Genomic DNA, 26,215 nt, shown 5'->3' on the forward strand with positions numbered 1-26,215 from the left:
AAGAGAAAGGAAGAGAGAGAGAGAAAGAAAGGAAGAAAGAGAGAGAGAAAAGAAAAAGGAAAGGACATGTGGCTCACCCTGGGTATGGTGGAGAAAGTTTATTGTAAATAAATGTGGGAGAGCATAGCCAGAGGCAGGGACATCTGGGAGATCCCAGAATGAACAACACCCTGAACAATGGGGGGGGGGGGGGGGAAGTGTTGGTGGGAGGAGGGGAGACAAAGTAAATGGAAGAGAGTTAACAGGAAGTAACCACGGAAAGTCAAAAAAAAAAAAAAAAAAAAAAAAAAAAAAAAAAAAGAAGGCAGCTCTACACACGCTTAGCACATAGGGATGGGGGCTCTCCACTGCTCAGTAAGAGCTTGACTGTTAATCTGAGAGCTTCATCCAGTTTCTGGCTCCCACTGTCCCCATAACCAGAGCTCTAAAGGAGATGTGAAAGAGCTGATCTTAAGTCTGAGCATCGCTGGCCTGATGTTTAAAGCAGAAGTCTCTATGGTACCATGCTTAGTAACCCTGCTCTCTGCACTGTGTTTGCACAGGAAGAGACACTCATCCAGCCTGCACCCGCTGGAAATGATCAGCGGCCAGGGCTTTTCTGGTTGGTTTGTTTTGTTTTGTTTTTTGACTTTTGTTTTATTTTGATTTTTAAGGGTTTTTATTTTATTTGCTTTGTTTTTGTTTGATTTGTTTTGCCTTGCTTTGCTTTTAATGGTGCTAAGGATCGAACCTAGGACCATGTTCCAAACAAACACTATATCATTAAGCTAAACTCCAGCTACCATAGTGCTTTAAAAACAATCTGAGGATGGAGAGGTCAGTTGGCAGAGTGCTTGCCTAGCTTGCACAAAGCCCTGAGTTCAGACTTGAATGCTGTATAAACCAGGCATGATGCTGGTGGATCCTGGTAGTTCCTGGTCTCAGTAGGTAGAGACAGAAGGATCAGAAGTCCAAGGTCATCCTTGAACAGAGAAGTCAAGGCCAGTCCAGGATCTGTATATTCCACATGAGATTGGGTTGCAAAGAAAATAAAAAAACAACAGTTCCCGAGGGCATCAAAGAAAGGGTCCACCTTCCACCCTATTCTCTTGCAGGCAGGAATAATTTGTGCTGACAAACAGGAAACTGAGGACCATCCTGGCTGAACAGACAGAAGTCATCCAAAAAATAGTGCCTGAGCTAGATGGAGAGAGCTCATATTGCTCTTCTAGAGGACTGAATTTGGCTCCCTGTACCCATAGTGACAGCTCACAACTGGAACATTCTGGAACTCCTTCCGGGGACACACCACCTCTGGTTTCTTCGGCACTTAGCACATACTCACACATAAACATGGGTTCTTTTGGTTTCTTTTTCTATGTATGAGTCTCTCTCTCTCTCTCTCTCTCTCTCTCTNTNTGTGTGTGTGTGTGTGTGTGTGTGTGTGTGTGTGTGTACACGTGTACCCGTGTACCACTCATGTTCCTGGTGCCTGCAGAAGTCAGAAGGTCTCAGATTCTCTGGAACTGAAGTTATGGATTGTTGTGAACCACCAAGTGGGTGCTGGGTCCTCTGCAAGATTAACAAGTACTTTTGACCACTAAGACATCTCTCTAACCCCTATATACACAATTAAAAATAAGAATTAAAAAAGGAAAGAAAATCACAAAACGTTATGGGCTGGGAGACGGCTCAGCAGTTAAAAGCACTTACTACTTTTGCAGAGGGCCTGCGTTAGGTTCTCAGTATCCACATAGCCACCCACAACTGCCTGGAACCCTAGTTCCAGGGAATTCAGTGTCCTTTTCTGGTCTCCACCTGTATACACATGGTACACATACAAACACAGATACACATATACATAACATAAAATAAATTTTTAAAAAGAAAAGAAATAGTACCCAGGCCATCAACTTCCCAGACCAGGATTTCTCCTTTAGCAGGACCTCTGGGGGATTGAGAGTTGAGGAAGAGGCCCAAGTCTCAAACATATGTCTCAACCCTAAGGTTTTTATTTGAATATTAAAAATCCCACTATTAGGACTTTTCTATAATTGCCTATCTTGTGATTTGAATATGACATGTCCCCAACAGGAATTCTTGAATATTTGGTCCTCAGCTGCTAGTGCAGTTTTAGGGGGTTGTAGAACCTTGGGGACCTGAGCCCTAGCTAGGAGAAGTGACTCACTGGGGCAGGCCTTGAAGGTTATATCTGTTTCTGCTTCTGACTCAACCTCAGCTTTTCTATACCGATGTGAGAACTGATACCCACACACCTGCACTGCCACAGACCAAGTGGCTCTACCATGTCTTCCTTGCCAGGGTGGATTGTACCCTCTATAACCATAAAACTGATTGAATCTTTCCTCCCATAAATTGCTTCTTTCAGGTATTTTGATCACAATGATAGATACATGATTATAACTCAGAAGACCTTAAATGCACAGCACACGTAAGCTTCCTAGGTTAGCAGTCAGTCGTGGATTCCCTGAATAATAAATAGATAATGACAGTGTAGCTCAGGAAATGGATCCAGGAGAGGTGGAGGAGCAGAGGGGAGGCTGCTTACCTCTTTTGTGAGCACCAGAGCCTGCTGCCCTTAGCAGAGCTCCACTCGGAATTGCATGGTGGGAACTTCTGCTTTTCTCTTTGTTCCTGTTCATTTGCCTCCATGCCTTTAGTCACCATGGCTTCTACCTGGGTTAGTTCTGAAGTGGGCAACCCATCCTTTCTGTAGAATCTTCCAACCAGTCTTCCTGGGATCATAGGGAGGAAGGGCAGAGTAGCCATGAAAAGGTAAGCCAAGTTCCTTTTGGTCATGATTTTTCATCATAGCATAGAAACCCTAAGACCTATTGGTGCCAGAATAGTGGGGTATTGCTGTGATGGGCCTGACTGTGTTGTTTGGGGAGGATTGTAGAAGGGACTTTGCAACTCTGGGCTAGAAAAGCCATCGAGTGTTCAAAGCTTGGTAAGCTTGTTGTGGGAGATAAGAGTGTTGAGAGACATGATGGAGGCCTGGCTTGTGATGTTCCAGTGAGAAGTCTGAGAGTCACTTAAAGACTCTGTCAAGGCCACTTGCTATTTTGAGGTTTGAATCCATGGATCTGGTTACCTGGGACTAAAAAGTAATTTAGGTTCAGTCTACTAGGATGGAAATGATCAAATCTTTAACACCTTCAGACATCAGTTCCCTGAAAACAGACTCATGTATGACAGTTTTATCAATGCTCTGTACAGCTTGAGGGAACACTAAGTAGTCTGTAAAGGGTGGATGAATATATAACTTCATCCACATTTCTCTGTGTCCATGTCAAAGTTTTTGTCTTCTAGAACGATTTAGTCAGAGCAGCTCAGAGCCCATGCTTTCGCCTCCACCACTTTTTTTCTGACTTAGTGGACATAAGAGAGTAGACATTGTTTTTTGTTTAAAAACGATTTTCAAGGGCTGGAGAAAAGGCTCAGAGGTTAAGAGCACAGACTGCTCTTCCAGAGGTCCTGAGTTCAATTCCCAACAACCTCCTGTGGTTCACAACTATCTGTAATGGGATCTGATGCCCTCTTCTGGTGTGTTTGAAGACAGCAACAATGTACTCACACACATGAAATAAATATTTTTATAAAGAGATAGAAAACGGCTTTCAAAATTTCTTATTATCTAAGCTATGAAAAAACTACAGCCGGGCGTGGTGGCGCACATCTTTAATCCCAGCACTCGGGAGGCAGAGGCAGGCAGATTTCTGAGTTCGAGGCCAGCCTAGTCTAGTGAGTTCCAGGACAGCCAGGGCTACACAGAGAAACCCTGTCTCGAAAAAAACAAAACAAAAAACAAAAAACAAAAAACAAAAAGAAAGAAAGAAAGAAAAGAAACGAAAGGAAAAGAAAGAAAAAAGAGAAAAGAAAGAAAAAGAGAAAACTACAAAGTAGTTGCAGCCTACATACAGGACAGCAAAAAAGCTTCTGTTTCCTTGGGTGCCACTGCTTGATGTGTCCAAGTCCTAAGATGCAGGTCTTAAAAGGCAGCACTGTACTGGTGGAGAAAACCCCCGAGAGAGGGCTGATCAAGTAGGGGTAGTTTGGCTCCCTGTCTCAACTGTTCAACTGTGTGGGTCCAACCTCTAGTCAATCTCCAAAAGCAGAGCTGAGCTTAGGTTCCAGTGGGAAGCCCAGGACTTCATTCATGCTTTCAAGTTCACTGTGGTGGTTTTAAGTGAGAAATGTCCCAAGGCTCAGGCCTTTGAACACAGGGTTCCCCGTCGGTGGTGCTATTGAAGGAAGTCTGTTCCCTGTGAACAGAGGGACTTGAGCAGTTACGTTCTTGCCTCTCTTCCAATTCACGCCCTCTCTCTACTTCTTGATTATTATACTTAAAGATATGATCGCTCAGCTTCCTGACTAAATGCCTGCTGCCATGCCTCTCCTGACATTCTGAAACCATTATGTCCAAATAAAGTTGCCTGGGTCCTGGTAATTGATCACTGCAACAGAAATGAGTACATCCTCGGCCTATTTGTGTCAGAGCTATCTGTGGATCTCTCTGACTTTCCCATTCAGATACCATCTTCCCTTCCTTCACTAATGGGCAGATCTTATCAGTTGTACCTCAGAAATGTATTTTGACTTCTCTCCATTCCTGTCAGTTTCCACTGCTGCCCCTTAGCCAAGACCCAGACAGACAACAGCCTTCCAGTTGGCCTCTGCCGCAGCTCAAGCTTTCCTATCGTGCTTCCTCCACAAAGCACCTGGGGCATTTCCCCCTAGAGCTCAGATCAGAACTAGGGCTTCACACAAGGTAAGCGAGTGTTCTGCCACTAAGGTGCATTCCTACCTTACTGCTTTACTGTATGTCAAGACCTAACTTCTAGCCTAGGTTAGCATGAGATTTTTGATTACCCTGTCTCAGTTTTTGCAAGCATTAGAATTATAGACCTAATTTTGATGCTCTTTTAATTTTTTTTTAATTTTATGTATATGAGTGTTTTGCCTGAATCTACGTCTGTGTGCCAAATGCATGCAGTGCCCATGGCGATCAGAAATGGGAGTTGGATCACTGGAACCACAGTTACAGCTGATTGTAAGCTACCATGTGGTGCTTACTATCTGAAACCTGGTTTCCAGGTGTTCAATGGCCTGAGCCTATGGGAGACATTTCTCACTTAAAACCACCACAGGGAAGTTGGTAAGGGGCTGGAACTTGAAAGCATGAATGATGTCCTGAGTTTCCCACTGGAAACTGAATCTGGTCTCTGAAAAGAGTAGTCATTGCTTCTAGCTATAGAGACATCTATATTTCCAGCCCCTTGTGTACTCTTTCTAAACATGAATTATGCCAGGAGTTTGGGGTCATGGTGTACATCTTTAATCCCAGCACTCTGCAGGCAAAGGCAGGAGGATTTCTATGAGTTTGAGGCCAGCCTGGTCTACAGATCAAGTTCTAGTATAGTCAGGCTACATGCAGTGAAATCCTGTCCTTTTTTTTTTTTTTTTTAGATTTATTTATTTTTTATTTATATGAGTACACTGTAGCTGTGTTCAGACACACCAGAAGAGAGCATCAGATCCCATTACAGATGGTTGTGAACCACCATGTGGTGGCTGGGAATTGAACTAAGGACCTCTGGCAGAGCAGTCAGTGCTCTTAACTGCTGAGCCATCTCTCCAGCCCAAAATCCTGTCTAACAAAGAAAAAGAAAAACAAACAAACAAACAGACAACCCAACAACCCATAATCCTACAAGTCACTTCTAAGCCTGACTAAAACCCTCTAATGGCTATTCAAAGCACAAAATAAAATACAAACCTCTTACGGGGCCTCCAGGCTCCTGCAGCCATTCGGCTTCTGCATGTCTATTCTGCCTCTTCTCAAGTCACTTGCTCCTTTGTTCCTGTTGTCTGACCAGACCCTGCTAATTGCTACCTCAGGCACCACTTACACTGCTGCACTCTCCCCAAATCTCAGCTAGAATTCCCTTTCTTCTACAAGGCCCATTTTGTTGTCAACTCCTCCAAGAAGTGTCCCTTGGCTCCAAAGGTGCCCAAGCCCACCAGCATGCATGCCATGGTTTTATTCAAAGCCCTGGAGAGAGAGGGGTCTGCTTAGCTAGAAAGTGTCCTGCAAGGCCCAGTACTTAAAACAGCTTCATGCAGAACATTTGCTTTAAATGTTTGCTACATGAATAAACGAAGGGACAGGGTTTTAGTGCCAGATGAGAAGTCCTTTAGGGTTGGCTTAACACCAAACTTTTGTATTGCATGGAATGAACCTACCTTGTTGAGTTTTAGACATGATATCTAAAGAGAGGATAGCAGGAGCGCAGTTTTAGATGCTGTGCTATGAAAATAGCTTTACCGGCTGGGTCTCTATAAATGTATATCCAGAGCACAACAAAACTACCTCATTTTCCCTTGAGGTCCAGCTGGGCAACTACAGTGATAGATTCTTAACTGTGCTCAAGTTAATATGCACCTTGGAAATTTGCCTTCATCCTCTGATGTCCCTGAACATCTTAGAAGGCTCCTATGCCAAAACCTTGGCAGGAACTGCAGCATACTCTGTGTAAGTGCCTCCTGACTAGCCAGAGATCTCCCACAGCCTTTCTAAACATGTGCCCCACCACGTCCCACATTGTTTCTGTGGTTGGCTCATTCCCAACCATCAGAGTACTTCTAGTTTGCTCCTCCAAAAATCAGTTCATGGTATTTGGTATGGCATCCTTTGTTCACTCATAGGATTCCATTCTTATTTTTTTGCACTGCTTTCTTTCCTCTTTTTGAATAGAAATAAACATTTTATTTCGGAAAAAATACTCTTGAAAACAGAAATTTCCTGTAATAAAATTGATACTAAACATCCAAAGTAAAAAAAAAAAGATAAGGGCTGGTGAGATGGCTCAGTGGGTAAGAGCACCCGACTGCTCTTCCAAAGGTCCGGAGTTCAAATCCCAGCAACCACATGGTGGCTCATAACCATCCGTAAAAAGATCTGACGCCCTCTTCTGGAGTGTCTGAAGACAGCTACAGTGTACTTACATATAATAAATAAATAAATCTTTAAAAAAATATATATAAATAAATAAATAAAAATACTACCACAGGCTTGGTGGCTCCTGATTTTAATCTCAGCACTCAGAAAGCAGGCAGATCTCTCTGCAAGTCCAAGGCTACTTGGGCTACACAGTCAGACCTTATCTCAAATACAAAGCAAAACAAATACAAAACCAACTAAGCAAACACAGAAACAAGCTGGACATGGTACGCACACCCATAGAGTCCCAACACTTGGAGCACTGAAACGAGGACCAGGACTTCAGTGACAGGATCAACTATGCCACAAGTTTGAGACCAGCCTGGGCTATGTGACTTTGTCTCAAAATACCAAGAAAAACAAACAAAAACCTAAGCCAAAACCCCACCTTAAACCATCAGGTAGACCTCAAGAATGACTGTGACCCATCTGAACATAAGTGGAGCTGAATATGATTATTGTTAATAAAGGCTGAAGGCAGAGACAAAGCCTAACCCCAACTGGTGGGCCACAAGCAGCCACCCAGCACAGGACCCAGGACCCAGGGACATTCTAACAAGGATTTTAAAAAAGCCAGGGATAGAGATGAAGCTTGCCTAGCATGCAGGAGTTCATTCATTAGGTCAGCAACATTTCAGCTGTCGATTAACAACCTCACGGTGAACAGGAAGAAACAAGTGCACTAAGCAGAGAACACAGGCATGTGGGATGAGGAGCACTGAGGGGCAGGCGGGAAAGGCACTCACTTCAGCTCTTAGGAAATCACTGCTTAAACAACCGGACATGCAGTAGAAGAGTTAGGGAACATGTCAGGCATACTGGCTAGTTTTGTGTCAACTTGACACAGGCTGGAGTTATCACAGAGAAAAGAGCTTCAGTTGGGGAAATGCCTCCATGAGATCCAGCTGTAAAGCATTTTCTCAATTAGTGATCAAGGGGGGAGGTCCCCTTGTGGGTGGTCCCATCTCTGGGCTGGTAGTCTTGGTTCTATAAGAGAGCAAGCTGAGCAAGCCAGGGGAAGCAAGCCAGTAAGTAACATCCCTCCATGGCCTCTACATCAGCTGCTGCTTCCTGACCTGCTTGAGTTCCTGTCCTGCATCTTTTGATGATCAACAACAGTATGGAAGTGTAAGCTGAATAAACCCTTTCCTCCCCAACTTGCTTCTTGGTCATGATGTTTGTGCAGGAATAGAAACCCTGACTAAGACACCAGGGTTCTCAGAATTAGAAGGGCAAATACTAATGAAAGCAAGCACCCAGAGGCATTGGGGGCAGAAAATGCTAATCTAGACATATTCCAACCACAAAGGGACATTGGCATCCAAAAGAACTCCGACACGCCCATATGGGGCTTCATTGTCGGGCTGCACACAGATGAAAGGACTGGCCTCAGCCATCCTAGCTAGCAGTCAGAGCTTAGGAAAGACTGTAGTGACCAGACGGGCAGTAGTGGCGCATGCCTTTAATCCCAGCACTTGGGAGGCAGAGGCAGGTGGATTTCTGAGTTTGAGGCTGGCCTGGTCTACAGAGTGAGTTCCAGGACAGTCAGGGCTACTCAGAGAAACCCTGTCTTGGAAAAAAAAAAAGACTGCAGTGATCAGTGTCTGTATGTAGTGATCAGTGTCTGTAGGCTGTCTCCCCATTTAAGAGTTGCTTTCCCTCTTTTATCACAGTAAATAGTGGGTATAGGACCCCACATATTAACACAGCTGGCATTAATATATGTTTGATCACTTAGGAGATGGAGGCAGGAGGATCAGGAATTCAAGGCTAGCCTGATCTACATAGTGAGTTTGAGACCACTCTGGGCTACATGAATTCCTGAATGGATGGATGGATGGATGAATGAATGAATATGTGATTAGTATAAGTTCCTTTTGAACTGCACACATGGCATGAAGCCTTCCTGATTATACTGGAGCCATAGGGAGGATGCCTCTTTTTTTTTTTTTTTGGTTTTTCGAGACAGGGTTTCTCTGTATAGCCCTGGCTGTCCTGGAACTCATTCTGTAGACCAGGCTGGCCTCGAACTCAGAAATCCACCTGCCTCTGCCTCCCAAGTGCTGAGATTAAAGGCGTGCGCCACCACTGCCTGGCTAGGGAGGATGCCTCTTGAAGCTGGCTGTTAATGCCCAACACAAATGACACTGACTGGGCCCACTGACACCAAAGAACAAGGCCTGACAATCCTCCCCCAAGATCACCCACAACTTCATGTTCTTCTGAGGTCACTCCTGCACAAAAGCAAGAAGCTAACATGAGAAACCATGGGCTGGTTTCAAATTTTTATCTTGAGCCTAATTCCTACAGAATCCAGACACACGTATTAACACAATAAGACTAGCAACTGAAATCCATGGCAATGGGTGAGGACTACATACCGACAAATACATAATTTTTCTCGTAGAATACAAGCCAGTTGTGCAGTGTCAGTATCTCAGAGGAGGACAAGCCATTTACATCATCCACAAGGCCGGCTTCAGAATAGTCTCCTGTCACAAATGCTCTGGATGCATCTCGGCCTTCAGGAAAGAAATTGCCAAAGATCTAGTTATTAATCACAATACTATACCAAGTAAAACAACTGCTTCTAAAAACAAAACAAACAAACCAACAAACAAACAAAAAACAAGCCCTAATAACTTCTACTCCTTTCAGGAACCTCCTGGACTGGGGACATGAATTTTTTTCAACTATCATGTACTTGCATTTACTTTTTTGTTTCCTTGTTTTCTTCCAACATAGCATTTTTATTGATTATTTGGGAATTTCACATCATGCACCCTGTTCACATCCCATGCATCATACTCACTTCCCAGTCCTCCCATGTGACCTCCCTGCCTCCCCAATCCCCAAATAAAAAGAAGGGAAAAGACAGGTCTACTTTATGTTGTTTAAATGCTCACTGGAGCATGATTAAACCCCAGTGGCCAGCCCCCCAAGGAAAACTGAGTCCTTCTCTACCTGCGCCCCTGCCAGAAGCCATCAATTGTGGAGAGCTACAGTTGAGCACTAATTTTAAGAGTTCTCTTTAGTTGGGCGGTGGTGGCGCACGCCTTTAATCCCAGCACTTGGGAGGCAGAGGCAGGTGGATTTCGGGTCTACAGAGTGAGTTCCAGGACAGCCAGGACTACACAGTGAAACCCTGTCTTGAAAAACCAAAAAAAAAAAAAAAAAAAAGAGTTCTCTTTAATGGCTTCCTTTATAGTCTGTTACTTTTAGCAGGGAAAGGAGAGAGTAGGATGGAGGTAGTGGTTGTCACAGAAGCTTTCTACATTCCTCTCTCTCAACTGTGTGTCTGCAGTCCTGGCTGTCCTGGAACTTGCTATGTAGGGTAGGGTGGCATCTAACTCAGAGGCCTGCCTGTCTCTGCCTCTTGAATGCTGGGATTGAAGGTGCATGCCACCTTGCTTGACTCCACACTGACATTTTAAATGAAAAAAATTCATGTCATTCCCTGCCATAGTCCTCAGTGCTTCTCTTTGCCTTGTGAGAATATCCAAGGTCCTTAATTCAGTAGAATCTGCCACCAACCGTGACTAGTCACCTTTTCCATAACTCACTGGGCTGTCTTCCTCTCTTCCTTCCTCCATGGCTAGATTAGAGGCTCTGGTAAAACTTACTTTTCCCTTTTAAAACATCATAAAACAGGGATTTAATGAGAGATGGCTCAGTCAATTAAGTATTTGCCTAACAAATTTGAGGACCTAAGTTTGGATTTCTGGCACCCACACAGAAATCCAGACATAGCAATGCATGCTTATAATCTAAACATTGGAGATGCAGAGAGAGGAGTCAGTACTTTAAACCTACTAGGATGACCACAATAAAGCCCATTAAGAGGCAACAGTACTGGTTCACTCCTCTAATTGCAGCACCTGGGAGGTTGGGGCAGGATTGCTGTGTGTTCAAGGGCAGTTTGAGTGGATACAAATGCTGGCTGTACAAACCTGACAACTGGAGTCCAACCAGCGAAACAGAAGCATAAAAGTCAAATGCAGTGATGTGCATCTGTGGGTAGGGGCAGGAGCAGGGGTAGGGGCAGGGGAAGGGGCAGGGGCAGGGGCAGAGGCAGGAGAATTACCTTAGAAGCATGCAGGTCAGCCAGCCCTAAATAGATGAGCTTGGAAGAAGTAAGAATAAGAGGAGGGAACTAACTTCCAATTTTTTTCTGATCTCTATATGTCATGCTGTGGTGCGTGCGCACACACACACACACACACACACACACACAGAGTAAGCATATACACTTATCAAATAAAAATTTTAAAGTGGAACTAACCCAAAAGCCCATTAAATGTAATATTTACACATGCAATACAGTATTACTTGGTCATAAAAAATGATGAGTACTGGGTGTGGTACAAAGGGAGGCAGAGGTGGGACGTTCTCTGCGTGTTCCAGGAAAGCATGATCTCCATAATGAGTCCCAGGCCAACCATGGCAATACAGTAAGGCCTGTCTTTTTTTTTTTTTTTTTTTTTTTTTAAATGGCTGCATGTTGATACACTATGGATGAACTTCAAAATCTCTAAACTGAGTAAAGGTCATGTGGAGGAATTTTAGTCCAGCAATGTGGCTTCTCAGGCTGGAGTACAGCCACACCCTTAGTACACAACTTTAATTCCAATGAAGGTAAAGTTAGTTTATAGTAACTTCTAATTGACAAAGTGACAAATCAGGGAAATATCTGATAGAATGAGTCAGAGGCAGGATATGCCCAACTCTCATGATGAGAAAGAGGAAAAAGAGGCAACCTAAGAAGGAACAGCCCCGAAGCAGAGGGGAAGGTGGCAGTTTTTCAGAGACAAGTGAAAGACAGAACAGACTAGATACAGGTAAAGGTGGAATGAGCCAGAGGATGAGAAGGAGCCAGATTAGAACAGAATGCCAGAGTTAGTTTAAGGCCAAGCTGAGCAACTGAGTCAGAGGTTGAGAGAGAAGCCAGATTGAATCAGTCAGCTTGGAAAGGAGTTGGAGCTATAACAGTTGAGTTGAACTAGCCAGCCAGAGCTCACAAAGAACTAGAAAGGGTGAGCTTATAAGTCTTGGAGGATGAAAAAATTCTAGGCCAGGATTAGACTGTCTGGGGGCTAGAAGCTTCCAGGACTAGGCCTAGGTTAGCAGGAGGCAGTAAGCCTTCCAGGTGACAATTACATCAGGTGAATAAAAGTTACTTTTACAAAGCTAGACTAGAAAAGGACATGTGTGAGGTATATGATTCTATTTATAGAAGGGGCAAATCCATAGGAAGAGAAAGTTCACAGGAATCCCCAAGGGTTGTGGGAGGTAGAGAATGGAGTGGATGAGAGAAATGTTCTGAAACTAGGTAATGATAATGTTTGTTTGTCTGTGTGCCTTTATAACAAAGAAGTTTTCTGTGACTTGTGCTTTAATAAAATAAGAACTGACTATATAAATGAATACATCTGCTTCCCTAATAGACTGTCTGGGCAGCCAGACATCTTGGATTCCTCAGCACCTGGCCAAGGCAGGACCTATGGTAGTAGTCAGTAAATGGAGCTCAAAAATTATATGCACAGAACTCAACAGGTACTAGAGCCTACTAGCCCAGAAATGGAAGCGTTTATGCCCACACACTTGTGCATACATCCATGACAGCAATATCAGATATTAGTCATGTCCTAAAGTGCACTCAACTGGCAAGAAAAAAGTCTTTTTTTTTGTTTTGTTTTTGTTTTTGTTTTTTGAGACAGGGTTTCTCTATGTAGCCCTGGCTGTCCTGGAACTCATTCTGTAGACCAGGCTGGCCTCGAACTCAGAAATCCGCCTGCCTCTGCCTCCCAAGTGCTGGGATTAAAGGCGTGCGCCACCATTAAGAAAAAAGTCTTGATTCCAGTCTAGCAATGCTTCTAACTCTCCATGTCCTTGGGTAGGTCCCGTCTCAGGTTAGACTGTTTGAAAAGTCTGGAGAGAAGGAAATGAGTGATTCCTAATTCTCCTAAATGAAATTTTTGTCAGCCTAGTTACCAGTCTTGCCCTGCAGTCTTCCTCCCCAAATAAACAAAGTGAGAGGTCATCTCCTTGGCTAGAAAAACACCACCTTTAAGATTGGTAGCTGGGAAGTTGGCTTACTGGTTAAGAACAGTGGGTGCTTCTCCAGAGAAGCAAAGCTCCCAGCGCCCAGATCACAACCATCTCTACTAGTTACAGGGATTTGAAAACCTCTTCTGGCCTCGATGGGCACCAAGCACACAGGTGGTTCAGCGTTGTACAAGGAGGTAAAACACTCATCATACACATAAAATGAAAGTTAAAAACTATTAGGCTGGGAGTTCTCATATCTTGTAAGGATTTTAGTAAAATTACATCTTCCAATCCCCTCCATTGTTAAGGGGCAGTGGAAGCACAGCAGAATAGAGTTACTTTGATAAATGTTCTTAGGAAGGCTAATATACCAAATTTTGTTATAAGTTTTGTTTCGTCTTGTTTTAGAGCCAGCCTGGTCACAAATTTCTGGCTCAATGGATCTTTCTAGCTCAAGAGATCCTCCTGTCTCAGTTACTCCAGTTGCTGGGATCCCAAAACACCACTTCTGGTTTATTGTACATATTTTAAGACTATAAAAGACACTTGCTTTCCTGTGCTCTAACTTCATTCCCCGCTTGATTTTCATTTTTTTTTTTTTTAAGAAAAGCAGACAAGTGCATCTAGTAGAACTAAAAAAGACTCAAATATTATATTAGGGGAAACGGAGGCGGGCGGAGGAAAGGTTATTTCTGGTCAGTCTAAAGAGCCTGAAAGCACGGTAGCTATAGAGACCAAGTAGACTTCTGAGTGTAACCACTAACTAACCAGACACATCTTTCTCCGAATCATTCACACAGTGCAGCAGACAGAGAGCGTGCGGGTACATAACTAGCACAGTTGCGTCCAAGCTGCCAACCAGGACCGTGTCCTTCCCACCGCAGCAGTCTGAGGAAGGTGGGATGACGGGGCGCGGAGGAATAAACTACTGGACGAACGCAAGCCGCCGCACGGGTGGCTACGAGCCCACGCAGGGGGAAATGGCGTGAGAGCCTCGCCGATACCTGCGAAGCCGCTATAGTGCGCCCCAGGCTCGTAGTGCCTCCTGCCCGAGGACACGTCGTAGACGCGGCCGAGCAGTGCCAAGTACAGGCCCGGGTCTCCCGGGCCGCCGCGATAGCGAGCTAGCTCCTCGGGTACGAAGAGGCGAATACCAGGGCGGGGACCCCACCAGTCCATCAACCACACGGCCATGACAGCCGCCGCCGCCACGGCCAGGCTCAGCACCACACCAAGCCCGCATATCCTCAGCATCTACACAGCACCACACAAGGCACGCTACGGAGGTGGCCACCTCTCCAGCCACCACTAAGACGGCGGAGACGCCGGCCGTGACGTCGGCAGCGCGACACTGACAGACTTCACAGCCAAGTTGACTCTTTTGCCCCCGACTCTTTCTTTTTTCTTGTCCAGCCTAGATTCTGAACGTGAAGCGTGGAGGAGAAAAAGGGGGAACAGTACGGAAAACAAACCAAAACCAAACCAAAAAAACCCCACAAAACCGTCCTGGCTTACAGTTTATCCGCCCTCAACAAAGATGGCGGCAGAGGCGGCTAGACGTGGACTTACTCGTTAACGGGCGGGTTCCCGGGCCTCATCGAGCTGTCGTGAGCAAATGGAGTCCGCCTGACGGCTCCGTTGCGACATCAGGCCTCGCTCGACAGCCAGGAAGCCGGAAGTCGCTGCCGCCGCTGTGGTCTCCACCCCGTCCCCGCCCGCCGGGAGCTGTCGGAGGTTGACAGGTCGTGGCTGGGAGGCGGCGGCGGCGGCGGTGGCGACAACCTCCGAGCACCCAAGACGGAGACCCCATGGGGAACGCTCCGAGTAACAGCAGCGAAGACGAAGCGGCGGCCGCCGGGGGTGAAGGCTGGAGCCCACATCAAGATTGGGCTGCCGACTCTGGCACGACCCCCGGCCCCGGCCCTGCGGCCGCGGTGCTGCCTTCCGCCGCTGCACTGCTGGAACCCGCTCGGCTACGAGAGGCAGCGGCTGCGTTGCGGCCCGCACCACCCTGCGAATCCCTGGTGTCGAGGCACCACGGCGCGCTCTTGCGCTGGCTGGAAGAGCGGCTGGGCCGCGGCGAAGAGTCCGTCACCCTGGAGCAGTTCCGGGAGTTGCTGGAGGCTCGCGGCGCTGGATGTTCGGGCGAGCAGTTCGAGGAGGTCAGGGCTGGCTGGTTGGCTGGCTGGTGACTGCGGGGCAGGAGCAGGGTGGTCGCGGATAAGGTCCTGAAGAGGTGGGCGGTTGCTTTGCGGAGGCCAGCCAGGAAGCCATAGGCTCCTCGGGTTCTTAGAATGGAAGTATGGGGTTGTCCGAACTCATTCGGAGTGCATCACTCCGGAATTTTGCTACGACTCTCGCCTTTACTAGAGGTGTGGAAAGTCCAGGCTACGTTAGCTTTGCTCCGAAGAGAGGAGCAAGCCAAAAAGTCTCTGCATGTGGTAGGCAGACATTTGTGCAGTCGACAGGCTTAGTTGCTTGCTGGACCTTATCAGAGTAAGACAATTACGAGAAAGGATGTGCAAAGATCAAGGGAGTGGCCATGAAAACCATTCTGTTTTACTGGCCTGTGCAGGAATCTTGTAGAGAACCATCTGAGTCTAATGTGGAAGGAGGGTAACATTACACTGAAAAGACTCATTCTACAAGCCGTTCTTGACTATAAAATACTAGGTTTTGTTTGTGTTTGTTTGTTTGTTTTACAAGTACACACTGGATTTTAGATCATTGAAAAACTTGTTCCAGGATCATTTAAAACCTTATCAAACCTAAAGTTGATAGGGAAGCGTTAGATTTCTTGTACTTATGAAATTTCTCCTCATATCTGTACTGAACATTTTGGTTTATGGTTTGGAAAAAGCTGACCCAGAGTTAGCCTATAAATCATTTCACTAGCAAAATTGAGAGGATCTCACAAACCTCTTGATTCCCACCCCATTCCCTTAGGTCCCTATTATCCTGCTCCCTGAAGTCTTATTAATTCCACAATGTTAGGACAAAAGGTATTTAATGAGTAAGCCATGTAAAATTGTCAGTCATTGATTGGTTAGTGTGTAAAGCAATAAACCCACAGTCACTTGTAACATCGTTTAAAAGTTCTGTTTCCTCTAAATCAGAGGCTCTTGAAATATTTTGAGAATGTCGCCTGCAAATGATAAAAATGCCTACATAATATATTTTTTAAGCTTCCCTCTAAAAACTGCTTCAGTGCATTCTAACTCTCAAAAATACAGTGATACAAGACTGTAATGCCAGACTTTGAAAGGCAGGAGGATCAATTCAAGGCCGTCATAAGCTACATGGTTTGAGTACAGCCTGGGCTAGACTCACTTTGAGAAGGACTGTCTCAAAGGTGTAAAACATATATGCATTCACATTATAACCACACACAGTTAGTGAAAGGTCTTTATTAAAATAAAATTCCCAGGATATTCATGGGAAGCATACATACATGATTCTTAAACTTAAGAGACTGAAGCAGGCAAGTCTCTGACTCAAAAAACAAAATCCTAGAATATTCATAGTATGTTCATTCTAGTACCCACATCTTTTATGAGAATATGAAACCTTGGTAAAAAGAACTGTGCAGACTTGATCAAGAAGGTGGCGCTTCTCAGGTTTGTTTAAAGGCAAATGAAGACAAACAGCTTTTACACTGTGAGAGTGTCTTGACAGGAACAGAATTATCTATGGGGTTTATAGAGGTCATGTAATATAAGGCCAAGAAATCCAGTGAGCCACCTGAGAAAAATCTCTCAAGGGTTGTGGTATTATTCACTAATTGAACACAAGCCCTCCAGATGACAGTTCAACAAGCAGATAGGAGCTTCTATAGTGTAAGTAATATAGTAGAACAGTTAGATACTAATTTAGCAGTTAAAGGCGTGGTGACTGTGAGCCCAGAGAAAGCATAAAGAATATAGGGAGTTTATTTAACCTCTTCCAAGGTCTCAAGTAAGGGGTTTCCAACAATATTTCAGTGGAGATTTGAAAGTGCAAGAAGACACCGTGGAGGAGGAGGGAACAGTGCTTTCAAGAGGAGAGGAATTACATTTTCAGATGTCTACTAGATGGAGAATCAAGTAATGCTGTGTGGTCTGTTGGGTTAGGAAAAAAAAAAACAAACCTGCTACTCTGTCAGAGAACTGACTTTAGTTTCTAACACTTGCTGCCTTTAACTTCAGCTCCAGAGGATCCAACACCTATTTCTGGCCTCGAACTGCATCACCACACAAGTACACGCACACACACACATAAATAAATAACAATTCTTTTTTTTTTAAATCCAAAGGGACAAAACCTAATATACCAGTTGTTTAAATGATTATTTTCATTTTACTTTATGTGTATGGGTGTGCACCAGTGCATGCCTAGTGCCTGTGGAGCTAGAAGGCTGTGTCAGATCCCCTGGAACTAGAGCTATGGAGGGCTATGAGCTGCCGTTTGGATGTCAGGAATTGAACATAGTTCCTCTGGAAGAGCAGTGCTCTTCACTGCTGAGCCATCCCTCCAGCTCGCTATATTGGCGGATTAAGCAAAAATGTGTTGTTTTGGTTTGGTTTTGAGTCAAGGTCTCATTATAGCCACCCCTGGTCTAGAATTCACTGTGTAGGCCAAAGTGGCTTTGAACACATTGTAATCCTCCTGCTTCGATTTCTTGAATGCTGAGACTATGGTGTGCACCACTACAGCTAGGAAACTGCTTTCTTAAAGATCCAGGTAGGCAGTCGAGGCTGGTGTGGTTTTTCAAAATTACACACCAGCCTGGCTGTATCCATGTTGTGTTGTACACCTCATAGGTGCTTTTCATGTAGTGACCCAGTTTGTTCCTTCCATCACTTTCCTCTTTCCAACAAGTAGGAAAGAGGGAAGGAAGGACATGACCTTGCTGTTCTCTTCAGTAGAGCTTACCTCCCACAGACTCAGACTTAGTCAGTCCAGTGGCTGCACTTAGCCAGAAGAAAATCTGGGAGAGCTCTTCATTCCATGGCCTTATATTTAGCTAAATTTGAGATTTAATTACTGAGGAAGAGAGCAAATGTGACACTAGTTTGGGCTAGGTCTTAAATGCGGGAGAATAGATGAGGCCGAAGGAGAGGGGCCAAGAATTTGAGTCCAGTAGCCTAGCAAGGAGTTTGGAAATTGGAGTTTTGCTATTGTTTTTGTTTTTTGTTTTTTGTTTTTTTCAAGACAGGGTTTCTCTGTATAGCCCTGGCTGTCCTGGAACTCACCCTGTAGACCAGGCTGGCCTCGAACTCAGAAATCTGCCTGCCTCTGCCTCCCAAGTGCTGGGATTAAAGGCATGTGCCACCACCGCCCAGCTTGTTTTTGGTTTTTTGAGAAAGGGTCTCTCTGTAGTCCTGGCTTTCCTGGAACTTGATATGTAGACCTGGCTGACCTTTAACTCACAAAGATCTGACTACCTCTGCCTCCCAAGTGTTGGGACTGGTTATGTCCTCTTAAGAAGGTTATAATCATGTCACATATATGACAGAAATTAACATTATGGAATTCTCAACCCAACACCAAGAACTGATGACTTATAAGATATTGGATATTACTACTTTGTGTAAAAAATCCCTGTAAGAATCTAGAGCTGTGTCACAGGCTGAGTGAGTATGTGTGCTCTGAGCTCCCAAAGGGTATCCTTAAAAGTCAATTTCATAATCCTACCATTATCTCAACTCCCTCTTTATAACATGTTGAAATGTGTGGCATCTGATGACTGACCAGTCAACTCTGTGAGGCTGTGAGGCAAATGGATGGCAACAGCCACCAAACTGAGTCAGAAAGTAAGGACCAAACTAAGAATTCAGCATGGCTCAGTGACTCACATAAGATAGATTCATTTTGGAGCTGGCCATGGTGGTAGTTCATACCTGCAATCCCTGCACTTGGGGAACTGAAACAGGTAGTTTACTGTGACTTTGAGGCCAGCCTGGGTTACAGAGTGAAATCCCACCTTGAAAGCTTGTTTGGGGATTCATGCATGAGTTTTCAGCCACTCCTATACTCTTACCTGAAGAACAGTCCTCCTCTATTGGAGAAAATGGTACTATTGACCAAGTGCACAGCTTCAAAAGGGACATACATAAGGGCAGCCAGTTCAGCTGAGTTAACCCTAGTCATCAGTAGGGTAACAGATGTCATAGCCAAGTCATCCTCCAATCCAAATCCCCCTGTCTCAAAAGGGGGTATTAAAATGAGTTTCAGCACTAACTCTCAAGTATGGGTCTTCTCACTCAGAGTCATTCATTCCCTTTCCCCATAAGGATCTGGTTCTTTGTGATTTTTCTGTCTCAAGGATAAAGAATAAGGTCCTCAAGTGTCCTGTCAGTCTACAGGAGGACAGGCTGTTGTAATTCCAGGAGGATTACCAAAAACATGAAGCCTTTTTCTTGAAGTCTATGCACCATTTTCAGATTTGAGAGGGAGTAGTTGTGATTTGGGTTGATAAAAGATCTGGTGACCCCTCTCCCTGGTTAATTGAAGAGAGCAGTTCTATCACAAAGTGAAATCAGAGCCAATGTTTAAAAACAGGGTGGTGGCAGTTTCATGGTGGTTATTCTTTTATCCTGTCTATAAGTGAGGCATAATTAGAGAAAGTTAATATTAGCCATGTGTTTGATTCTGTGCTTTCAAAACAACCTTGGTTTTATACTTGAAGTTTATGCTTGTATATACTTAGGTATTTAATTCCATGTTTTACATCAGCATTTTAAAAATGTATTGGACATTTAATATGTTTAAAGGATTTATAAAATAATAATAAAATGTCTTTTAGTAGAAATTAAGATGACAAGCTATTTTCCTTTATTTCTCTTTACCAGCACAGGTTATCATGGCTGTGCATGGTTCATCCTTATACTGTAGCACTCTCCAAGTTCAGCTCATCTGTTCCTTGGCCTCTAATCTGTATTGCTGTCCATGCCCACCCACCTGTTTTACTTCATTCCAGTGACCTTAGTGCTTTTAGGTGATGCCATAAAAGTGTCCTTAGAGTTGGCCCATGGACCAAAGTCTTCTAGATTATCAGTTAATAATACAACACACCTTTTCTCGTACTGGGTGTGGTCCAGGCAAAAACTCTTGGGTTTGTTTGAAAGAAGTATCTAATAGATGTCTATGTAGAAAAGAGAGGGGAAGGGAGGGAGGGAGCGATAGAGAGAGACTTGAAATTCTTATTTGACATCAGAGATTATAAGTTTTTGCCCTTAACATAAGCACACTTCTAGAAAGTCATGTAGGTTTTAGGGCAGGACAAAGTGCTCAGTATAAGATGCTGATAGCAGACAGCAGATGACTTGTTTGTTTGATTGGTTGGTTTTAAAAACAGGATCTTACTATGTAGCCCGACTGGCCTAGAACTCTATATGTAGATCAGGCTGGCCTTAATCTCTTAGAAATTCAGTTGCCTGTGCTTCCCTAAGTGCTAAGATTAAAGGCTTGTGCCACCATATATAACAGATGACTTTGAGGTGAGAATTAAGATGACTAGATCTCATTTTTATTAATTAGTCATGTTGTGAAACTGAGTGAAGGGCCAGTCTGGCTGTGTTTCTTTGTTTTTGAGATGGTCTGAAGCCTATGTCAAACTCAAAACAATCCTCCTGCATAAGTAACTTGAGTGCTAGTTACCATGCCTGGCTTTGGAAGGGTTGTTCTGATTCATCTCTGTTCATGGTTCTGGCACAAAGCTATTGCCTGGTAACTGTTTCACCTGTGGCCCTGGTGTGCATGAGCAAGCTGAGTAAGATAGTCTTCACACAGCAACTTTGTGTTTCATACTTGGCCTGTGGCCTTTAATTAACCAGCTATTTCTTGGTATTGGAAGAAGCAGTTACATATGTGAAAACTGAAAAGCAGTCACTGTTGGGTTTAGGAAGAATCTGGAGAAAAGTTGTAATGCACACTTTGGTATTATCATGGCAGAGCATTGGTTGACTGACTTAGAATGGCTCTGAGCCTAAGAACTATGTGGGAGGAGTCACATACATGCACATATCCACCCTTACACCAGATGTGTATATGCACCATAAAGTTGTAGCCAGCTGCAAACATTGCAACCCCTCCTGCCCAGGAGCTAGATGTACACTCTTCTGAACAGGTTGGAGCCCACAGACCAGCCTGTCTCCCTTCCTGGCTTGCTTTCCCCACTGCCCATAAGCCAGTGGTTCTCAACCTGTGGGGTAAGAACCCACAGGTTCTTTGGCAAACCTCTATCTCCAAAAATATTTACATTATGATTCATAAAAGTAGCAAAATTACAGTTGTAAAATAGCAACAGAAATAATTTTATGGTTGGGGATCACCACAACATGAACTGTATTAAAGGGAAGTACAATGCCTAGGAAGGCATTGTACTCCTAGCTTGGGGAGACAGCTGCTTTGTCCTGTGCCAGCCTAGCTCTTCCAGGTTTCCTGGCTTGGCACCATCTTCTGGTTAGCTCCAGGCCTTCCAGAAGCAGGATTCAGATGGCTCTTTGCTCTGTTCCAAGCCCTAAACTTTCAAGTCCACAGAGCAGCACTTAAGAGTAGTATGAAATTTGAGAATATGTCACCAAACCCAAGACATGAGAGGTAAAGGAATTTGCCTGGCAGAGGAAGAAAGAGATATTCCAGTTATGGCACAGCATGCGCAAGTCTATTGAGTGGAGAGAGCTTTGACACACGGCACCGAGAGGAAAGTATGAGCTTGCTCTCAGTACAGTCTCTCTGTTCTGTCTGTTAATGCTGTAGCAGTGCTTTATGAGATAGCACTTTCTACTGATCCTCTTTAGGCTGAGCAGGAACTGAGCTTGGAGCCTGCCTGCTTCTAGGCAAAGCCAAGGGTTTGTTCTCAAGACAGGTGGTTTTTATTTTATTTTAGGTAATTAAACTTGTGAGACAGACCCTCTGTGTAGCTCTGGGTAGCCTGAAATGCAGTAGATTGACCACGCCAGCCTCTAAATTTATGAGATCTGCCTTCTGCTTTCCAAGTGCTGGGATTAAAGATGCATGCCACCACGCCTGTTATCTTGCCAGGTGATCTTTATCACCTCCCTTGACCACGCTGACTCGACTTCCTCACTGGCTAAAGAAACAGGATAGTGGTATCTGCCTTAATGGATGGAGGTTTTCCTGTAAAGTGCCTGGAAGAGCACCTGGAGTGCTAGATGCTCAGGGAGGTAATGGGTTATGTTATTTTTCATGTGGGTGTTCTTTCCAGCAGCTGTACAATAGCCAGAAATGTGAGACTCCTACAGATGTGCAAACTGAGTCCTTTAGTGGATAGCTAACTTGCCCAGCCAACCAGTGGCAGTCCTGAGACTTGATCCAGACTTTTAAATGCCCTAGACAGGTTATCTGTGGAGGATGACATGGAAGAAAAAAGAGAGGTTGCACTGAGTCAGCTCAGATTCTTGTGTGCCTTGTGCCTGTTAGACAGGATGCAGCCTTTATATTTAAGTGCAGCCTTTATATTTAAGTGCAGTGCTGTCTGCTGGTCTAAAGCCACAGCTCTGGTCTCTGATTATTTCAACATCAGTTTTTATGGTGTAGTGTTTGTTATGGTTTGGTTTTGTTTACAGTACTGGAGCTTAAACTAAGGACATGCTAGGCAAGCACTGCACCGCTGTATCTCTAGCCTTGCAATATCAGTTAAGGAGTTTCAACAAGAATGGATAAGGTTAAACATGCAAATCAGGTGTCCCTTCTTAGTCTGGCTCTGTTATACCTTTTGTTGTTATTGTTTTGTTTGTTTGCTTGAGACAGGGTCTTACTGTGTAGCCTAGCTAGCCTTGAATTTATAATCCTACTGACTCAGCCTTTGGGGTGTGGGGATTATAGGCTTGTGCCACACACATACATGCCTTTGATCCTGCTGTACTTACAATCTATTGATTCTACTTCTTGTCTCCTACATGAAGCCATCAGAATGTCCTGCCCTTGCGTACTGTGAATGGTTACCTTGTGGATGCAATCGAATAGTAGGAATGTTAGAAAAGAGGCCTCAGGGGACCAGGGAGATAGTTTAATTGGTAAAGTACTTGCCGTACATGCATGAGAGCCATGCGTTCAATTCTCAGAAAAAAATAATAAAAATTCAGGGCTGGAGAGATTGCTTAGTGTTTAAGAGCGTTTACTGCTCTTGCAGCGAACCTGGATTCAGTTCCCAGAATACATGGCAGCTCACTACTATGCATAACTCTCATTCCAGGGCATATCTGGTACTCTCTTCTAGCCTCCTCAGGCACCAGACACACACAGTGCACTTACATACATGCAAGCAAAAGCCTCATGCACATAAAATAAATCATAAAAAGACAATTCAAGAGACTTTCCCACAATTTAATCTTGGCATTTCAGAGGTAGAGGCAGGTGGATCTCTATAAGTCTGAGGCTAGCTTGGTCTATATAATTTCTGGCCAGCAAGGGCTATATAATGAGGCAATGGTCTCAAAACAAACAAACAAACAAACAAGCAAACAGGCTTGAGTCAGGAAGAGAAGGTATGGCAGACCAGATTGCCATCTTTGTGGAGATGAGTTTTGGCCTCACTTACTCATTAGAGATTCAAAGGGTAGATGTAAGAAGTCCTGAATGAGTTAAGTCCTGGGAGAATGTATGCTGTTGACATAGGCAGTCATGTCAAGGATCTCAGCCTCAGAACCATGGGAACATGGCAGAGTCTCCCCAACCCCTGTAAGGCTCAGAGGGATGGCAAAGACTTTCTCTGACCTATGTGTGGATGCTGATAGCGTATGTGTAGAAAATATGCACCAGAGCTGCCCCTCCCCCATCGTTAAAGGCCTGAAGACTGCTCCCTTACAAACACTGCTCCCTTACAAACACTGCTCCTGCTGAGATGATCTAAACCTGTCTTCTCCATCCAGCTCTATATCACAAACCCTGCCTTTTTGTTTGTTTGTAAGTAGTAACCCTACCTCCTTGTTCAGCCTTGTACAATAATCCCATTGAGCTGTTCTGATGCTGCAGTGGAGCACATCTGTTGGAGACATCAGAGAGCCCAGTCCACCCGATCCTGGGGTGGGGTAGGGAGTGGGGAGAGGACGCAGACGTATGTGTCTCTGTATGTCTATGTTTCTTTTCCTAATTCCCTCACTACCCCCAGTCAGGTTCATTCCTGTGGCCTTGCAAGGATGCAGCAGGTAGGACTTGCCATATTTTGGAATATGGACTAGAATACTGAGTTTTGGGAACTTCTTTCCAAGATAATGTTTGGGCAAGGCAGTTGTCCCTTCAGTATATTAGAAATCTACACATAGCCTAATCTGTTTGTTTAAAAGAGAAACAGAATAGAATGGAATAGAGAAATCTCATAATACATCTATCTGATGAAAGAAGACTATATTATTTTATGAAATTTCTATATCAAATATATGTATTCCTAGTCTCTTAGAATAATTAAATAATTTGTATTCAATTTGAGAGTTCCTGTGGACCTAGGATGGTCAGCCCTCTCTGCCCTTAATAACTCAGTAGTGGCCTCATGTGCCCTTACGATAATACTTCAGCTTCTCAGCAGCTCTCTCATTTGTTTATTCTGACCTTTGTCCATCTCTTCATTTACTGCCCAGTTTCCTCCCCAGTCACACCAGGCAGGTTGCCATACAATCTGCTGTGTACTCTTTCTGTGCCCACATTCTGTCTCTTCTATCTGGGACAGCCTGCATGTATTTCTCTCTGGGATAGCTTGCATGTATTTATAGGCTTTCCAACTTCCTCAGTTACCCATTAGAGCTCATTCTAGAGTTACTTTCCTTTAATGCTCACTCCCCTCCTGGGTTTCTAATCTCTGCAGTGTTGGTTGGCTCATGGTATAGTGGTTGGTAGTGAGGGGATCCAGAATCACATAGACCAGAATTCAAATCTCAGCCATTACTTACCAATACTAATTATGTGGCCTTGAACAAAATACTGTCTTTGTTTCTCATTACTGAAAAGATAGCCAAGCCTGTAGAGTTACTGTGGCAAGATGAATAGGTTGGTGTGAAGTGCTCAGAACTCGTCCTGGTGTGTAGCAAAGGCACTGCATATATGAGCTATTATAGCAGTTAATGCTGTCACTTTTCTTGGTGTAACGATCACATCTATGACATTGCTGGTGTTAGTTTGTAGATAATGTCTTTTAGGCTATGAGGGGTTTGGAGGTCAAGTCCTAGCCTGTTCATCTTTATATGCACAGCTCCAAGCACAGGATCAGGTATGTGTATAATGGCTGCTTATGATATAGCACTGAATGAGTGTGTGCAGATCAGATGATGCAGTCCTATATAGCATGGCAGACGCTAAGGAACGTGAACATTTTTTTAAAGAACAACTTCTGGGTGTTAGGAAATTAAGTATTAATTTGAAGATGCTGTTAACAAAGCTGTTGTTATTTTTTTCTCAGCCCAAATGCCTTTATGTTTTGCATAAATTTTTTTTATTGTATTCATTAACCATTGACAGATGAGTAGAACTGCTAAAAATAACAAGTGTCACTGTTTCTAGTTTTGCTTGGGTTGGTCTTTTACTGGCACTGTGTGGTAGGAATTATGTGTGAAGTGGTGGTTGTGCAACAGTGGGTGCCAGCAGCACCCAAAGTGTAAGCGCTGATGGGAATGGGACTCAGCTACTACTTCAGGGTTTAGAGTGTAAGGCTCACTTGCAAGGCTGATAGGCTTAGCTTGGGCAGCAGGACAGGGATGGAGGACAGGGGTGGAGTTAAGAGACATTTAAGCATCTAGCCTCCAGACTACAAGGAACCCCAGGGCTTTCTTGATGAAAGGAGGAAGAATGGAGTTGATTCATTGGCTGCTGAATGACTGTGGATAAGTTTCCTGGCCTCTCTGTAGGGCTCTAGAGTGAGTAATGATAAGAGTACCATTACTGTTATGAGAATTAATAATATACATATAAAATCTTTTCACAATGCCTTGATTTAGCAAGTCCTCAACCATTACTTAAGTTTCCCAACCCATATATTATTCCCAGCTGAATGTGTTATTGCTATGATAACCGTGGACCTTGGACCTTTGACTCATACGAGTATCATTTTCTTAGTATGCCATAATATCAGAAAGTTAGAAAGGTGGCACACACCTTTAACTCCAGCACTCAGGATCTACAGAGCCAGTTCCAGGACACTCAGGGACACACACACACACACACACACACACA

At 44.2% G+C, this 26,215-nt stretch overlaps 2 protein-coding genes across 4 annotated transcripts in view; one reads left to right on the forward strand and one right to left on the reverse strand.

The window, feature by feature from the left end:
* The window catches only part of LOC110332453 (neuferricin), a 17,490-nt gene extending 2,932 nt beyond the window's left edge, over positions 1-14,558 (reverse strand). The window contains exons 1-3 of the mRNA XM_021213698.2: positions 14,056-14,558; positions 9,385-9,525; positions 2,549-2,735 (exon numbers count right to left, since the gene is read on the reverse strand). Coding sequence (XP_021069357.1) covers positions 2,549-2,735; positions 9,385-9,525; positions 14,056-14,305 — 578 coding nt within the window. The 5' untranslated portion in view covers positions 14,306-14,558. The remainder of the gene's footprint in view (positions 1-2,548; positions 2,736-9,384; positions 9,526-14,055) is intronic.
* A 99-nt stretch (positions 14,559-14,657) lies between these two features.
* Zzef1 (zinc finger ZZ-type and EF-hand domain containing 1) overlaps positions 14,658-26,215 on the forward strand; it is a 124,862-nt gene continuing 113,304 nt past the window's right edge. For all 3 annotated transcript variants that reach the window (XM_029545621.1, XM_029545623.1, XM_021212533.2), the window contains exon 1: positions 14,658-15,213. In XM_029545621.1, coding sequence (XP_029401481.1) covers positions 14,860-15,213 — 354 coding nt within the window. In that variant the 5' untranslated portion in view covers positions 14,658-14,859. The remainder of the gene's footprint in view (positions 15,214-26,215) is intronic.

This window comes from Mus pahari, chromosome 14 (genome assembly GCF_900095145.1).
Source record: "Mus pahari chromosome 14, PAHARI_EIJ_v1.1, whole genome shotgun sequence".
NCBI classification, from domain to species: Eukaryota; Metazoa; Chordata; class Mammalia; order Rodentia; family Muridae; genus Mus; species Mus pahari.